The sequence below is a fragment of the Ictalurus punctatus genome, unplaced genomic scaffold (genome assembly GCF_001660625.3).
Source record: "Ictalurus punctatus breed USDA103 unplaced genomic scaffold, Coco_2.0 Super-Scaffold_100071, whole genome shotgun sequence".
NCBI lineage: Eukaryota > Metazoa > Chordata > Actinopteri > Siluriformes > Ictaluridae > Ictalurus > Ictalurus punctatus.
The window spans coordinates 258,085-277,500 of NW_026521092.1; the positions used below are offsets into that span (position 1 = coordinate 258,085).

Sequence of the window (19,416 nt, forward strand, 5' to 3'; positions counted from 1 at the left end):
TCCTGCTGGAAGGGTTGATGTCATTTTCACAACATCCCCACTAACACCAACATCAGATCTCTCATTGTCTGGATTTTCTGCCACTTTGTCCAACTCGTCCCCACATCTTGAACCCCCATTTGTGAGGTTTTGCTGGCATATAGTCATGTAGATTAGATTTTCCCTAGAACGGCACCGTCATTTCATCAACTGCATGACATTCTTCAGGAGGGATGCAAAGAAATTGTCCTCATAGCTTTTGTAACCATGGCCCGAGTTTCCATAGTTTATCTTTCTTTGCATCATCGGACACATTGAGGATGTCCTGAAAGTGAATCGGTGTCAGCGATTTCAGAAATGGATCTCGAGACATCACAGCACAAACTGTGGGCTGCTTCGTCTCCATCTCCCAATAGGCTGGTACACTGGGCATCTGTACTAACCCCAGTGCATGTACAGACCAGGAACCTGCTCAATATCTTTGGGTGTCTGTACACTGTACGAGTTTGTTTGTTCTGCAATTTCCTGTAGAATTTCATCATTTCATTCAGGAAATTCTCTTATATCATGCACCCTCTTATATCATGAACTGCTAGCAAATACCTATGATGGATGTAATCATTTAATTACCTCTTTAATAAGCTGATCAACTGCTATCCTGGATTATATTGTTATATATTTCCGTGTCAACATGACACAGGACTTATTTTGTATTATGACTATGTGCGGTGTGTTTTGTTTAAATCTGTCTGACACCTGGACCAGTAGAAACCATCTTATCAACGTGTACAATGTGTATAAATACTTCTTTTTGAATGAATAAACCGGAAGTCTCTGTGAGCATTCATATGCGTCAGCGTGTGTGTTCATTCGGACTCTCCAGGCGCCTGAACTCTGCGGTACACCACACTTTCTAAGCACAGAACTAAAAGTTAATAGAAGTTAATGGTAAAACAGGCTGGAAGGCACGACGGACGATCTGACAGGCGTAATCTGAAGATTCCCGAGATACATGGAAATCCAACAGTAACTAACTGTTTGAAATGCATGTATGGCGTCCAGTCAGACCTGTCTTCCTCAACACAACCGTCAACATCAACAGCTGGAGGTTCAAAGTGTACTTTTCTCCACCTGTACGCTTTCCTTGTCACTTGGCATTTCTAAACCGCTTCATTGTTGAGCCCTCTACTCCTGCGCTAGTCTGGTCACGCAAGTCTTCCTCATCGCTACTTTCTGAGCTTCCCTCATCAAGCATCGCATTAGGAGTCCATTCCTCATCATCCTCATCGTCCCCTAAATGCTCCACTCACTTGACTCGCCGTCCATAATGATGCTGATGACATTCTGCATGCAAGTTATGATTCTGTACTCGCATGTTATATTGTATATTGCACTGTATTAATATTGCAATATTGCAAATTGTGTTTAGTGTACATTGTGTTGCATATACATAGCACGCAGTATATAGTATATACTTGTATATTCACACACTACTTTATTCTATTCTATTCAACAGTCCACGGTTCAGAAAAGAAATGTCACGCAAACCACACTGCTGCAAAGACACTAGCTGCGTTTACATGGACAACAATAATCCACTCTTAACCCGATTAAGACCATACTCTAATGAAGAAACTACCATGTAAACAGCCATTTTTACTGACCTTAATCTAATTAAGGTCATAATCGAAGTAAGCAATAATCGAATTAAGACGGCTGGAGTACTCGTGTTTTAGTCGCATTATGGACGTGTCGTAGTGACATTAATCACATTACGAGCGTCGTGTGGGAGTTTTCACCGCATTTTGAGACAGAACACGATCACACACGGGGTGCAATGATTCAACTGTCAGCGTTTGGGTTACACAAAACTACCTCAAAACTACCCAAGACTCAGAAAATAACCCAATTAAATGACGTAAGAGGCTCAACCCTGCGTTTGGGTACAAAAAATAACCCAGCATTTCTTTAGACTGTACACAGAGTCATGGGGAGCATGGAGCCTGACCCAGGGAACTCAGGGTACTAGGCGGGGGACACCCTGGACCGGGTGCCAACCCATCAGGGCACAATCACACACACATTCATACATTATAGTTTGGAAATTCCAATAAGCCTACAGCGCACGTCTTTGGACTGGCGGAGGAAACCGAAGTACCTGGAGGAGGAGAACATGCCAAATCTGCACACACAGGGCAGACGGGGGAATCAAACCCCCAACCCTGTTTTTTTTTTAAGGTGTGTACAAGTTCCATAATTACTGTACTGTTTTTGAATCTCTTGCCACTAAAACAAATGAAGCGAATAGATAATGAAACAGTAGCAGCGTTACCAGATTATAATTAGCTTCAGAAACTGCCTCAAGTAGCCCGAGTAATGGCAGAACACATACAACAAAAAACTCATTAACGAGAAAAAACATTTCAGCACAACCAAAGCGTGCTGTAATCCTCCGTCCTCGGAGTGAACACGACAGAACATTATCACCAGCCATTTCGCGGTATTTAGAGAATTAAATAAACTAAACTTCAAATCAAACCTCTTAACTCAAATAAGAGAAAGAAAATAAAATCTAATGAAAAGGGCTTCATGCAGGCCGATTGGAAACGACTCGATTTATTGACACAACAAGTGGATGTGTTCTCGGTCATGGTGGTTGGAGATGTTCTTGAGGTTTATATTTATGATTCTTTATGCTCGAAATATTTTACAGTATGCACACACACACACACACATAGATACACGGACACACACGCGCCACTCGTCCTGGATGCCACATAACTAATGGCCCAGAATCAGGACATCTAGCTGAAAGAAGAGGAGATATGTTAAATGTGACACGTCGAAGGAAACAAGCGAGACCTTGTATCGTGTTTACTGAACCTGCACGCTGTAAATCAACAATTATTACTGAATCCATTCGCTATATTTACACAGTGGAATCCATATAATCCGCAAAGCTAATACTTATAAAACGTTAGAGATTTCGAGTGGATTTTATTGTGCTTCTGGCGCTCTGTAATGGGAGTTTATTGGAATGCATTATCCAAATGGTTTCTGATGGAATAACACATTTAATTCTAGTGGTATTTATCTAAAAAATAAAATAAAATAAAATTATTGCAGAAGTATTCAAATGAAGAATTTCAGGGGGGTGCAGGTGAGGGGCGAGATAGAAAATACTAAAAATAAATATTTAAAATATCAGACCTGCCAAACTTTTGCGCATTTTGTGAAGGAGATCTTGATTTTGATCCATATGGTGACTCCAAAGTATGCCAAGAGCTGTCTTTTCTATAATACAAATGACAGATTAACCAATCCAAACCAATCCCTAGGGCTTTTCGACACTCTGGTATTACCCAACACTCTCTGGAAAGCCCTAAATCTGGAACGAGATGTACGGGTGTGATGGACAGGTGTCCACAAACTTTTGACTATATAGTGTATTTGTAGCATTTGAACATACACTGATCAGCCGTAACATTAAATTTATGTTTTAATTTAAAATATTGTGTAGGTCCTCCTCTCCTTGTGCCAGCAGAACAGCTCTGATTCGTCGAGGCCTGGACTCCACAAGACCTCTGAAGGTGTGCTGTGGTTTCTGGCAGCAAGACGTTAGCAGCAGATCCTTTAAGTGCTGTAAGTTGTGAGATCGGGCCTCCATGGATCGGACTCGTTTGTCCAGAACGTCCCACGGACGCTGGATCGGATTGAGATCTGGGGAATTTGGAGGTCGAGTCGACACCCTGAACTCTTTGTCATGTTCCTCAAAGCGTTCCTGAACAATCATCGCAGTGTGTCAGGGAGCGTTATCCTGCTGAGAGAGGACGCTGACATTAGGGAACACCGTTACCATGAAGGGGTGTACTTGTTCTGTAACAGTGTTTAGGTAGGTGGTACCACTTTCGAAGGTTGTTCAGGGGTCAGCATGGTTTGTGGACTATGAAGCACTGTGTCCTGACACCTTTCTCTCATAGCCAGCATGAACATTTCCAGCGATGCGTGCTACAGTAATCAGGCAGACGGGTTAGTTTTCACTCTCCACACGCATCACTGAGTCTTGGGCAGCCATGATCCTGTTGCAGCTTCACTGGTTCTCCTTCCTTGGACCACTTTTGGTAGGTACTAACCACTGCATACTGGGAACATCCCAGAAGACCAGCCATTTTGGAGCCGCTCTGATCCAATCGTCCAGCCATCACAATCTGGCCCTCGTCATAGTCGCTCAGATCCTCCCGCTTGCTCGAACGCAGAGGTCATAACCTTGACAAAACATATCACTGTTGATTGTTTGCTATAAGCTGCTGGAACACCTCAAACTCCAGAAACCAGACACATCAAAAACGGCTTCCAAAAGAAGCGAGGGCCATGTTCCTCCTTGTGAAGTACTTAATGTTCTATGTGCTTGAATTAGGGGATCAAAAATCGATGCAGGTGTGATGTTAGCTCATGGAAATGTCTGAGCTCACATCATTTCCCCAGGGTTTCTGTCTGAGTGCCAGTGCTGTTTAACATTTATACAAACGATCTCTCAAACACCAACAGCCGCAGGTTCATTTATACAGGTGATAGCTCCCGGACATTTCAGGAAAGAACGTTCGAGGAACCGGAATCTATTGAGAAGACATGTTGAATATACCCGTGTCACATGTATATTTCATCCGAACAGCACAGAGGCAACCTGCAAGCTCAATGTCACACTGGATGACGGAAAAAAACAAACAAAGCATGCCCTTAACCCAGTCTAACTCACTCGAGTCACAATGACCACACTAATCTCGTTTTAGACAGCTTGTCTCAAAGCTCAAAAGTGGCAAAATGTTGCCGAGTAATAAATTCAGCGCAGCCGCTTCAACCTCCTGCACCTCCGTGTCAGTGCTGAGCTGCGCAGTGGCTGGATATGGCTGAATAAACAGTTGGTGGAGGTCCAGATGCACGACACGGTGCACTTCACTGGCTACAGCGGCCAGAAGAATTCCTGACTTTGACTCGCTGCAGCACTGCTTCAGTTCTACTGCAGTAAACATCCACAACATCAGGTTCAGGTGAGTTCGTTTCACATTAATGTGCGATAGAGTCTGAACCGTGTTCCTTCAGTCAACTCGGAGCCGCTCGAAGAGCCGCTCCGAATATATATTATTATATATCATTATATATATTATATATTGTTTAACCCACTGTTCTGGAGAGACGTCCGACTCCGACTTCACCTGATTCATAGCTAGGACTCGCTGCATCAAGTGCTTCCCTCAGGTCAAGAAATCTGGCACCAACTCTTCTATCCATTCATCCATCCACTTCTCTATCCATCCTCTATCCATTCATCCATCCACTCTCTATCCATCCTCTATCCATCCTCTATCCACTTCTCTATCCATCCTCTATCCATTCATCCATCCACTCTCTATCCACTCCTCTATCCATCCTCTATCCATTCATCCATCCTCTATCCATTCATCCATCCACTCTCTATCCATCCTCTATCCATCCTCTATCCACTTCTCTATCCATCCTCTATCCATTCATCCATCCACTCTCTATCCATCCTCTATCCATCCTCTATCCACTCTCTATCCACTCCTCTATCCATCCTCTATCCATTCATCCATCCACTCTCTATCCATCCTCTATCCATCCTCTATCCATTCATCCATCCACTTCTCTATCCATCCTCTATCCATTCATCCATCCACTTCTCTATCCACTCTCTATCCACTCCTCTATCCATTCATCCATCCACTTCTCTATCCATCCTCTATCCATTCATCCATCCACTTCTCTATCCATCCTCTATCCATTCATACATCCACTTCTCTATCCATCCTCTATCCATTCATCCATCCACTTCTCTATCCATCCTCTATCCATCCTCTATCCATTCATCCATCCACTTCTCTATCCATCCATCCATCCACTTCTCTATCCATCCTCTATCCACTCCTCTATCCATCCTCTATCCATCCTCTATCCATTCATCCATCCACTTCTCTATCCATCCTCTATCCATTCATCCATCCACTTCTCTATCCATCCTCTATCCACTCTCTATCCACTCCTCTATCCATCCTCTATCCATTCATCCATCCACTTCTCTATCCATCCTCTATCCACTCTCTATCCATCCTCGATCCATTCATCCATCCACTTCTCTATCCATCCTCTATCCATTCATCCATCCACTTCTCTATCCATCCTCTATCCACTTCTCTATCCATCCTCTATCCATTCATCCATCCACTTCTCTATCCACTCTCTATCCACTCCTCTATCCATCCTCTATCCACTCTCTATCCATCCTCGATCCATTCATCCATCCACTTCTCTATCCATCCTCTATCCATCCTCTATCCACTTCTCTATCCATCCTCTATCCATTCATCCATCCACTTCTCTATCCATCCTCTATCCACTTCTCTATCCATCCTCTATCCATTCATCCATCCACTTCTCTATCCATCCTCTATCCACTCTCTATCCACTCTCTATCCACTCCTCTATCCATCCTCTATCCATCCTCTATCCATTCATCCATCCACTCCTCTATCCACTCTCTATCCATCCTCGATCCATTCATCCATCCACTTCTCTATCCATCCTCTATCCATTCATCCATCCACTTCTCTATCCACTCTCTATCCACTCCTCTATCCATCCTCTATCCACTCTCTATCCATCCTCGATCCATTCATCCATCCACTTCTCTATCCACTCCTCTATCCATCCTCTGTCCACTCTATCCACTCATCTATTCATCCTCTATCCATTCATCCATCCACTTCTATCCATTCATCCATCCACTTCTCTATCCATCCTCTATCCATTCATCCATCCACTCATCTATCCATCCTCTATCCATTCATCCATCCACTCATCTATCCATCCTCTCTCCATTCATCTATCCACTCATCTATTCATCCTCTATCCATTCATCCATCCACTCTCTATCCATTCATCCATCCACTCCTCTATCCATTCATCTATCCACTCATCTATTCATCCTCTACTCATTCATCCATCCATCTATCCATCCTCTATCCATTCATCCATCCACTTCTCTATCCATCCATCCATCCATCCATCCACTCATCTATTCATCCTCTATACACACCTCTATCCACTCCTCTATCCACTCCTCTATCCATCCATTCATCTATCCATCCTCTATCCACACCTCTATCCATCCATTCATCTATCCATCCTTTACCCATCCTCTATCCACTCCTCTATCCACTGCTCTATCCAAAAAAAGAAAAGGGGAAAAACCCACAAACCTCAACATGCTGCTTGAAAGAAGAAAAAAAAATAACCAAAAAACAATTTTTGGTTAAAAGTGTGAAGTATTTCAAGAACTTATACTAATACTGTACTAATTCCAACACGGAGAAACATTATATATTCACACACACACACACACACACACACACACACACACACACACTCACACACACACACACACACACACACACACACACTGTGCTGTGAAAAAGTATTTGCCCCATCCTGATTTCTTCTGCTTTTGTGTATATCTCATACAAACGGTCACGTCACGGAGGTAAGGACGGATGCAAATGCAGAATCCAAGTTCAAACGTTTTAATGAACTACAAACAAAACATAACACAAGACTTACAGAACCAGGCCTAGAATGACATGAGACCAAAGGATAACTCAAACCAACGCAAGACAACCCATGCAGTGCAGAACGTGACTATTTATATAGTATAAGTGCTAATGAGCCAAATGTGAATCAGGTGAAAGAGACATGTGGCATGTAGTGGCTGATGGGAAACGTAGTTTTAGTCCCTTTTCCCATATTACATGATAAAACAAAGGCAACCTGAGAAAACACAAACTACAGTTTTAAATGATAATCTTATTTATTGAAGCAAAAAACTTATCCAATACCAGTTGGGTCTGTGTGAAAATGTATTTGCCCCAGTAGTTACTAGTTCTCCAAATCTATGAAACTGCATTAATAATGGGGTTCAGATGGACCAAATGCAACCAGGCCTGATTACTGCAAACCCTGTTCAATCAAATCAACACTTAAATAGAACTTTTTCATCAGCATGGAGTTGGTTAAAAGGTCTTACCCAGTAACACACTATGCTGAAATTGAAAAAATTCCAGAAATAATGAGGAAGAAGGTGATTGAAATACATCAGTCTGGGAAGGGTTACAAACCTATTTCAAAGGCTCTGGGACTCCAAAGAACCACAGCGAGAGCCGGACTGGAAAAACACAGCACAGTAGTGAACCTTCCCAGAAGTGACCGACCTTCCAAAATTCCTCCAAGAGCACAGTGACGACTCATCCAGGGAGTCCCAAAAGAGCCAAGGACAACATCAAAGGACCTACAGGCCTCTCTTGCATCAGTAAAGGTCACTGTTCATGACTCCACTATCAGAAAGACACTGGGGGAAAATGTCCTCCATGGAAGAGTGGCGAAGTGAAAACCACTGCTAACCCAGAAGAACATTAAGACTCGACTGAATTTCACCAAAACACACCTTGATGATCCTCAAACCTTTTGGGAGAATGTTCTGTGGATTGATGAGCTGAAAGTGGAACTGTTTGGAAGACGGGGGTCCCGTGACATCTGGCGTAAACCAGACACAGAACTCCACCAAAAGATCATCATAACTACAGTCAAGCATGGTGGAGGCAGTGTGATGGTGTGGGGATGCTTTACTGCTTCAGGTCCTGGGCAACTTGCAGTATATTGAGGGAAACATGAATTCTGCTCTCTACCAGAAAATCCTAAAGGAGAATGTCCGGTCTTCAGTCCGTAAGTGGAAACTCGAGCGCAACTGGATTATGCACTGAGACAATGATCCGAAGCGTAGGAGTAGGTCCGAGTCCTAGAAGTAAGTGAAAGACTGATCTCCAGTTATCAGAAGTGTTTGGTTGCAGTCATTGCTGACAGAGGTCGCACAACCAGATTTGAAGTTTAAGGGGGCAATTAGTTTTTCACACAGGTGATGGATAACTTTTTTTGCTTCAATAAATTGCAAATAAATAAAACTGTATTGTGTGTTTACTCGGGTTGCCTTTGTTTTATGTTGTATTTATTGTGAAGATCTAAAACTATTTAGTATGAGATACACACAAACAGAAGAAATCAGCAAAAGGCGAATACTTTTTCACAGCACTGTACTGTATATATACTGGAGGTAGATAGACAGATAGATAGATGGATAGATAGATAGATAATTTTGCACTGATTTTATTACTTTAACCTTCAGTATTTGAACAGGAACAATGTAGAAACACAGTTTTCCCTGAAACGTAGATCAACTGATTAATAAAAAAAAATTGTGATGTTTTAATCAACATTAGTGTAGCATAAATATCCTTAACATGTTAGAGTTAATAGTCTAAAACATGCACGCGCGCACACACACACACACACACACACACACACTGTGTATTTAGTGTAAATAAAACAAGTTCCTTCAGTGAATACAACACTGCCCTCTAATGACGTCAGGGTGTACACACAGTGTATGTGTTTTGGGCTTTCCTTTAATTTCCTTTCACTTCCTTTCCTTTCCTTTAACTTCCTTTCCTTTCACTTCTTTTCCTTTCATTTCCTTTCCTTTCACTTCTTTAACATTTTTGTGTCAAACCTTTACCCACTCCTCTTATTCCCTTTATTTCCTTACCTTTCCACTACTTCATTTCATTTTCTTTACTTTTTCCTTCCTGGTCGTTCTTTCTCATTTCTTTTCCTTTCCCAGTCTTTCCTTACCTTCCTTTTCCTTTCCCTTCATCTCCGCTTTGTTTTGCACTCTCCCCCTTATTCTCCCTCAATGTCCTTTTCCTTCTTTCTTTTTTTATGGTATTATTCTATCCTACTTCTTTTGCTTTCCCCACATTTTACACACACACACATCGATGAAGCTCCACTACGTACATCAGTGCTAACACGCTTCATCCCCTACTTCCCCAAATCCACCAAACATTAAAGACAGAAAACACACACACACACACACACACACACACACACACCTAATCCTGTCCACACACTCCTCATTAAAGAGTCATAAAGACCCAAAGTCATAAACTGCCTGACTGTAAGTAAGTGTGTGTATGTGTGTGTGTGTGTGTGTGTGTGTGTGTGTGTGTGTTGGGGGACTAAAATAGCTAATGTTCGTGACATTAATGCGGTTATTAATTTGCTTGCTCATGTTCATGCATATTCATAAATCCTGATGTTTTTATGATGAAAGCTGCGCTTTTGAACCGTTTCACAGCTGATAAAAACACTTTATTCTTCTAACTACATTCTAACCGTTCATCTCTGTTCGTTTAAACTGTGAATATTAATGAAACCCTGCAGAAGTTAATTCAGTACTCTGTAGAGCAACGTTTTGTTCACTTTCTCTTTTAAGACCATTGTTAAGGATGACGGGAGCACGTGGGGTTGTTGTCTAATTTGCATATCATGAATATTCATAGAGCTGGGTGTTTTAATAAGAAGGAAGGGTGCCGCCCATTTTAATCGTTTCTTGGGCAATAAAAATACCAAATCATGTATTATTTCATTCAGAATGTACATATCTATGGATTGAATTGTAGAAATGAAGCCCTGTAGAAGTTATTTCAGTTCTCTGTGGAGGTATTTACTTCACTTTTTGTTGAAATGTTAATTCGTTTAAAAAATAAATACCGTTAAGTTAATTAGCATATCAGTGTTAACTGGTGCAGGTGTGTTTAGTTCATTTCTTCTCTCTGCAGGTGTTTGGGATGGAAATGGCGGGAAGAGCGCGAGCTCGTGGCGATGAGAAGTGACGTGAAAGAGCACATGATGATAAATAAATAAACCTTTTTTAAAAAAAAATTATTACAGAAATAAAATCCTGTTTTTACTCACGGTTGTTTCCGTTCTAATCTCGTGCTTTAATCTCTGAACGCGGAATTGAGACACGGGAGACCCCCGGTCTGGCGTCACGTGCGCGATCCGGTGCACCGTGCGCGGAGGCTGTGACGCAAAGTTGCGCAGACTTTATTTCTTTGGTTTTGTTTCTCTCTTTTTTTTGTCCCCCCCTTTCCTTTCTCGCGCGCGCTCGCAGGCGTCGATGGAGTGTTTATTCCATCCACACCGAGAGGGATGATGCCCGGGTCTAAACTTGAGCAGCAACCTGAAGAGCTCGTGCGCGTTCTAGATAATCACGGACACCGTGATGCTCGCGCGGAGGTGTTAGCAAGCACGTGGGCGGGGGGGGGGTGGATGCATTGAAGTCGTGGGGGGTTCCGCAGCTACATAGAGGAAAAAGAGAGAGAGAGAGAGAGATGGAGCGCGCGCACTCATGTTGCAATGCGGGTGCATCCGCAAGCCAGTCTTCTCTGTTGCACTCCGAGTGTCACGCGCGGCGTACGTGTGTGTGAGAATACACACACACACACACACTTTATACCTAGTGTATACTTGTGTAAGGGGGTATAGTGTACATTGAGACGCAGCCTACTTGATTCAGCTGAATTTTTCATCTTTATGCATATCCAAAACGTTTCAGTCATCCTCACGCGCATGCGCAGCAGGCACTAACAGCGTTACGGCGCGGAGAAATCCTCGGCGTTGAAACCCATGGTGCACTTTTACTGAAACACTGTAGAGGTTTAAAAAAAAAAGCGATTTTGGATCAGATCCACGCGAGAACACAAACTAGACATATCATTTTGCATCTGGGACAAAATCATGGACCTTTTCCTCCAGTATGAGCAACTCATAGCTCATTTAAAGGCACATTGTTTAGCTAATTGATTCATCTCGCTAATTAAGTCACACTGACGTTGATATGACCTGCTAATGAATCTTCTAAAATCTGAATCAAGATAGCGCTGAGAATGTCTCTTTCACTATTTAGTGCAATAAACAGTTATATCAGTGATATAGTTTTTTCCCCCACTTGAGCTCAAATATAACTTTGTTCTCCTAGATATTAGATACTTTGTAAAAAAAAAAAAATGAATAAATAAATAAATCAAAATAGTTTTGTAGCTCTGTAATGCAGAATCTCACTCACCTTTACACTTTTTATCCTGTGTAAATAAACTATGACGTCACACTAAATGTAAACGTGAAGACTAATTACAGTAGTAATGTGCTGCACTTCTCTGCATGGCCACTAGATGGAGACTAAGTGGCGCTCACTTTTCTGTTAATTGATTGGTGGAAGGTTGTTATGCAGCCCTCTTCCTTGAGATCTACCTTCCTGCAGGTTTCATCTCCAACCACAATCTAACACTCCTGTTCCAGTTGATCTTCGTAAGGCAATGATTAGATGGTCAGGTGGGCACAATAATGGTTGGAGCTAAAGTCTTCAAGAAGGTAGGTAGATCTCCAGTTACAGGGCTGGTGACTTTTGTTATACATCATGGATTCCACAGGTTTATTAGGTGTGACGCTGTGTTTAAAGGTAAAGGTGTACAGGTATGACTAAAAGGTTAAATTCACGACAAATATCCACTGTACATGCAGTTGTTATTAGTTAAGGACACAACATAAACGTGTGTAAAATCTTAAATAAAGGTTAATGAGTTGAAGTACAGTAAGAGATTTGGGTGTGTGTTAAAGGTTAACGTTAAAGGTACTATACGTTTAGTCACAAAAAAAGAGAATTTAATAATTGGCACAGTAATGATTAAAAGTCAATGGTTTAGAACGATGTTAGAGATTCAACGATGGGTACAACTGGATGTTTATTGGTTAGAAGTTTTATTTATTAAATGTACAGTAATGGCTTAGTGGTTACCACATTTGCCTTGCACCTCTGGGGTTGGGGGTTTGAATCCTACCTCTGCCCTGTGTGTGCAGAGTTTGCATTCTTTGGGGGTTTCCTCCAGGTACTCCGGTTTCCTCCCCCAGTCCAATGACATGCACCGTCTTTCAGATGAGACGTTAAACCGAGGTCCTGGCTCTTTGCGATCATTAAAAATCCCGGTGTCCTAGTGAAATGCTCCCACTGGCCCTTATCTACTGTATCACGGCCCCCTAATAACCTCCATCTCTGAATCGGCTACATCCCTCTCCTCTTCTCTCTAATAGCTGGTGTGTGGTGAGTGTTCTGGTGCACTATGGCTGCCGTCGCATCATCCAGGTGGATGCTACATAATGGTGGTAAAGCACTTTGAGTGCCTAGAAAAGCGCTAAATATGTCTAAGGAATTACAATTCATCATTATTATTATCATTGTAGGCTGATCTGCATTTCCAAAATTGTCCGTAGTGTGTGATTGTGCCCTGCGATGGGTTGCCACCCTGTCCAGGGTGTCCCCGGCCTTGTGCCCCAAGTTCCCTGGCATAGGCTCCAGGCTCCCCTATGTAGGATACATGGTATGGATGCAATCATTCCCTCATTAATGTATATTAATTGTATAATTAATGTGATGTGTGATATATTGCATGTGTAAGATAGTATTCTTATATACAAACAGTGGAAGGATTTGAATCTTCATGGATTGTACACTCAGAGTGTGACTTTTCAAAGTTGTAGGCCTAATTACTACCACTTCATCAGTAAAAACTGGGGAAATTGTGAATCGGGGTCAGTCGCTGAAAAAGTTTAAGAACCCTACTCTTACAAATAAAAAAAAAAGCTTAAATATATTCATCATTAACTTTCACGGGGGAAACAACAGTCACTTCAAATCAGTGATGTTGTTACAAACGAAAACACACATACACGCACACTTTCTCTCTCCATCATGATGAAGATGGATGGAGATTGAGGCAGCAAGAAACCGAGAGAGCAGCTTTAAACACTTAGCTGAAGAACTGAAGGAATGCCCTGTGAGAAATACACTCACTGGCAACAGATGTCCCACACACACACACACACACACACACACACACACACACACACACAAAAGATACCCATCAGTGCATTATTTAAATCATATGCATATCATTCCCACAGGTCCAGCAGTGCAACATCACTGACCTTTGACCTTTCTGTGCCTGGTGCCTTGTGCCTGGCGTTTCTACAGGTGGTTTATAAGCTCACAGCCCATATTTCTCAATGTGTCCAAACACATATACATGTTTGTGTGTCTGAGATGAGTGTGTGTTTGTGATTGATCAGTGGCAGAAGATGATACAGGTCACATATGGTTTGCATTTGTCTAACATAGAAGAACAACCCTTTGGTGTGTGTGTGTGTGTGTGTGTGTGTGTGTGTGTGTGTGTGTGTGTGTGTGTGTGTGTGTGTGTGTTTGGAAGACTTCCTACAGAAGATATTGTGGCTTACATATGGTCCAGCTCTGTTCAACATGGGAAAGATCCCTCTAACCAGAATATATGTGTATGTGTGTGTGTGTGTGTGTGTGTGTGTGTGTGTGTGTGAGGCCCGCATCTGTGTGTCACATTTCCCCCATTTGTTAAATCTAGATGCAGAGAAGAGAAGGTAAAAGAGGGGAGACGGAGCAATGGAGAAAATGGAAATGAAACAGCAAGATGCCGTTAAATTACAGAGAGACAGACAAGAAATTAGAGAGAGACAGAAAGACAGAAAAAGAGAGACGGGGGGGAGAGAGAGAGATTTGATCAATATGATAAACATAAACCTTTTTGTTATCGTATGGAAGTTTTCCCACTTTTTAAATCCATCCACTGCTTCGTGTTGGAGCAAATCCAAACAATTAATGGAAAGCGGTTGTAAAACAGCGAGTAAGTGGCGCTTGAAAGAACTGTAAAAGAACTTAAAAGTGGTAGTGGCATTTTGTAAATCAAGATCAGTCCTCACTCGCTCTCTTCTTGAAGGCCTTGTCTTAGTGCATGAGCTCCATGAGCTCACCCTCTGAGTTGGATCGTGTCCTAAAATGATTTTGTTGTGAAACATTCAAGAAGTTAGTGAGTGACGACTGATCTTGATTTGCAAAATGCTGCTTCCACTTTTAAGTCCTTTTACAACCCTTTTATGTGACACTTATGGTTTTTTTTTCTTTCTTTTTTCGATTGCTTGCCATTAACTATTTTTGGATTGGATGGATTTTATACCTCCCAATCTTTAGGGGGGTAAATAAGATTAGGATATTCTGTTGCCAAATGGCACCACAGCACCTACTGGGCCACCAGGACATGGACACCCGACTACCAAGCTTACAACAAGGACACCAGACCAGCAGGCCCACAACAAAGACACCGGACCACCAAGCCTACAACTAGGACACCAGACCACCAGGCCTGCAACTAGGACACCAGACCACCAGGCCTGCAACTAGGACACCAGACCACCAGGCCTACAACAAAGACACCAGACCACCAGGCCTGCAACAAAGACACCAGACCCCACCAGGCATGTGACATGGACATGAGACCACCAGGCCTGCAACAAGGACACCAGACCACAAGACCTGCGACAAGGACACCAGATCACAAGGCCTACGACAAGGACACCAGACCACCACACCTACAATAAGGACACCAAACCACTTAAATTACATTTACATTTATCCATTTTGCAGATGCTTTTATCCAAAGCCACTTACAAATGAGAAAATACAGAAAATACAGAAAATAGTGGTTAGCACGTTTGCCTCACACTGCCAGGGTCGGGGGTTCGATTCCTGCGGCTCTGTGTGTGCGGAGTTTGCATATTCTCCCTGTGCTGCGGGGGTTTCCTCTGGGTACTCCGGTTTGTTTCCCCAGTCCAAAGACATGCATGGTAGATTGATTGGTCTAAAGTGTCCATAGTGTATGAATGGGTGTGTGAATGTGTGTGATGGATTGGCACCCTGTCCAAGGTGTACCCCGCCTTGTGCCCGATGCTGGGATAGGTTCCAGGTTACCCGTGACCCTGAAAAGGATAAGTGGTATAGAAGATGGATGGATGGACAATACAAGTAGTGCTACCATACAAGATCCATTAATTGAGTTCCAGAAAAAGCAAAGTGCGCAGAGTAGAGGTGTAAGTGCAGAATTTCTACCACAAAGACACCATACCACCAGGCCTGCAACAAGGACACCAGAACAATAGGTCTACAACAATGACACCAGACCACCGGGCCTAGAACAAGGACACCAGACCACCAAGCCTGCAACAAGGACACCAGACAACAAGGCCTGCGACAAGGACACCAGAAAAGCAGCTATACAACAAGGACCCCAGACCACCAGGCTACGAGAAGGACACCAGACCACCAAGTCTGCAACAAGGACACCAGATTACTAGGTCTATGTCAAAAATAGCCTACCATGGGCCTGTGGCAAGGACACCAGCCCACCAGATGTGTGACAAGGATACCATACTGATCTGTGACAAGTACATCAGGCCTATGACAAATCTACTAGACCACCAGGTCTGTGACAAGGCTGCCATACCACTGGGTCTGAGAAACTGATACTAGCTCACCAGACCTGCGACAAAGAAACCAGTCAACGACAAGGACACCAGATAACCAGCCCTGTGACTAGGACACCAGACCCACTGTGGCTTTGACAGAGGCCCTTGACCTCTGGGCCCGCGGCAAGGACACCAGGTCACCAGGTTGTAGCAAGGATCAAATGACCAGGCCTGTGAAGAGGATACCAGATCACCTGGCTTACGACAAAGAAAGTCTCCTCATTTATCCAGCAGGAAATTCCAAGTTTTATTTAATGTGCATTCACTATTTTTTATTATACCTTTAGATTTGGGATTTTTGTGTGAAGCAATTTGTCTCACATTTATGACATCTGATGCATTTGGGATTGATTTATCCTAGTCAGGGGTGCCGTGGATCCAGAGCCTATCCTCAGAACACTGAGCACGTGACAGGAATAAACCACTGATGATAAACACTTCTTCTTCCTTCTTGTATCTTTAAAAGGAAATGGCTCAGAGCTGAGCAGCGGCATTCTTCCCGGGTGTGGAGCTAATTTCTGGTTCAGAATAATATAAACACAACCCTGAAATCAACAAGAATATAGCAAGATCAATAACATGGTGATATCGAAAATGAAGACTGTTCTAATATATCTTTCGAAACAAATGTTTATTACAGGTCTAGAAACACTTTTAAAAATGACAGAACCTTTACACAGACTCCTGCACAGACACCAGTCTCCCGTCCCCTGATTGATCACAGTGAAGAAATAGCTTCTTATAAAGAACACTTTTATTGAATTTTTTTTTTCCCAGCGCACTCAATAAATATGAAATACAATATTCATCATAATAATCAGACAGCAATTAATCATAAAATATTACACAAAAGAGTTGAAAAACAAAACAGACAGGCAACAACATCGGGTGCAACACAAATGGGCGAAGCCAATATGAACAAACTCGGAGCTCAGCCCTTTAATCAGTCAATTCTTTCCAATCGAGGAGCAAAATCTCCAATCAGGCACTTTGTAATAGAATAATATGAGACAGCTGAGATTGGCTGAGATGATACTGGAATTTGCATATTCAGATAGTATAAAGATGATGAACACGGTAGAAATACAACATGATGTTGAATTTGTGGACGCATATTGGAATGTGTGTGTGTGTGTGTGTGTGTGTGGGCACATGTGTGTGTTTTACATTCACTCATTGCCACCCAATGAGTTTATGGCTGTCTGCACCTCGCCAATTTAACACACAAGCGCTCTTGCGCACTCTCTCTCTCTCTCTCATGCACACACACACACACACACACACACACACACACACACACACACACACATCATACCACCCATCGTCAAGAAAATGTATAGCATGTGTGTCTCTGTTTGAAGTTTGCTCCAAGTCCAAAAAAGAAAAAAATTCCAAAAGTAAAGCAAAAAAAAAAAAAAAAAAAAAAAAGCATAAAATTTTTTTTAAAAGTCAGTCACGAAGGAATTTTATCCAGCACAGCAGCCCGGTCCTTTTCCCTTCGTTCCTTTTGTTCCTTCTCCTTCAACATTTTTCCCTCAGAGGCTCTTGTTCTGCCTCACTTGCTTGTTTATTCGCATGTTTTCCCTTTCTCTCTTTCTCCGCTCGTGTTTCTGTCACTTCTCGAACAGTTCGCCAGCGGCCCACTCGAGAGAGGGAGACAGACTGACGGACGGGAGGATGGATAGACGGGGCTGAGGACGAAAAAATAAATGGGACCGGACATGCAGATCAGTGCCTCCAGCTCTTCTTTTTCTCCTCCATCTTCATTTCTTCTTCTTTGGTGAAATCATCTGTAAGAGAATAACGAGAATAACAGATGAGAACTTGGAGATTGTCAAGTTTTCAAGCACAAAATCATTCGTGTGTGTGTGTGTGTGTGTGTGTGTGTGTTACCTGCACACTCAGGGCAGCACTTGCCCTCTCTTCGTGTAATATTGCTGCAGCTCAATAGTGGGCACTGTTTCCTCTGACACTTTGTGATGCCGTGCTAAATGCAGAGAGAAGGAAGAGGGAAAAAAACACCAGGTTAGAAAAGCAAATACTAAACATCTTTTTCACAGCAAAACAAGTCCCAGATTTCAAAGGAAATAAACATAAATTAATCCTCAAAATATGTTTACTGCCATGTAAATAGTCTGTTAGCTATAATCACTATTATATGTTAAAATGATCACTCCAAACAAGATTAATGTAGGATTATTTCCAGGCTACAACACGTTAAATAATTAGGGATTTTATTTGTCTAACATATAACACACACACACACACACACACACACACACACACACAAAAGCCATTTATTCAAAAGCCAATTCTTTCCGTAAGTGACTATAAATTAACTATAAACAACTTCGTCTCTTACATCATTTACATGACTCGAGCGACGTCTGATTGGATAAAGCCAATTTACAGCCGATCCGTTGCGAAAGCCAAACTCTGTTTGGAAACGAGCTGGCCGAAACTCATCTGTAATAGATTTCTTTCTTTTTCGAAATGAACATTTCTCTGCGGCGCGTTGCCGTGCCTCGCGAAAGTAACGTCGTTTCATCGAAGCTTCTGAAAGTATGAAGAGTTTCTGAAAGTATGAAAACAGCTCGCTAAAAAATGGACCAACGTGTCAGTTTAACGGAAACGAGCATGCTGCTTTACGTTATCGTTTAGCCCGTGGGTCATATAGAAACGTCCGCGGGTAGCTAGTTGGAAAAAAAAGTTTGTTTTATCCACTGAATGCAAGCGTGAGCTCCGCGATACGGTCTCCGATCGACCCGACCGAGCTCTCGGATTGGCGGAAGTTCTTCAGTTACTTACGTCACACCAGCATGTGATGCACTTCATCTCCCCAACCAGTGGCACGCGAGGATGCCAGTTCTCGCTGTTCTGATAGTAGTTTTTGCCGAACTTGCAGTGTCGTGGCCCGTCCCCCTGCATCATCTCACCTTCCTCCAGGAGGGGTGTGTCCTCAGCCGGGCACTCCTTACAGCAGTCCGAGGGGTTGCGTCTGATTGGTCGGCTGCAGGTGAGCGGCGGACAGGTGACTTTCTCGCAGTGCACTTCTCCAGTCGAGCCCTAGATTGTAGGTGAAGGTTAGAA

The 19,416-nt window shown here is 42.7% G+C and overlaps 1 protein-coding gene across 2 annotated transcripts in view; it reads right to left on the reverse strand.

The window, feature by feature from the left end:
• Positions 1-17,062: 17,062 nt before the first annotated feature.
• Positions 17,063-19,416, reverse strand: part of chrd (chordin) — a 12,675-nt gene continuing 10,321 nt past the window's right edge. For both annotated transcript variants that reach the window (XM_047161351.2, XM_017491547.3), the window contains exons 18-20: positions 19,135-19,392; positions 18,220-18,313; positions 17,063-18,116 (exon numbers count right to left, since the gene is read on the reverse strand). In XM_047161351.2, coding sequence (XP_047017307.1) covers positions 18,055-18,116; positions 18,220-18,313; positions 19,135-19,392 — 414 coding nt within the window. In that variant the 3' untranslated portion in view covers positions 17,063-18,054. The remainder of the gene's footprint in view (positions 18,117-18,219; positions 18,314-19,134; positions 19,393-19,416) is intronic.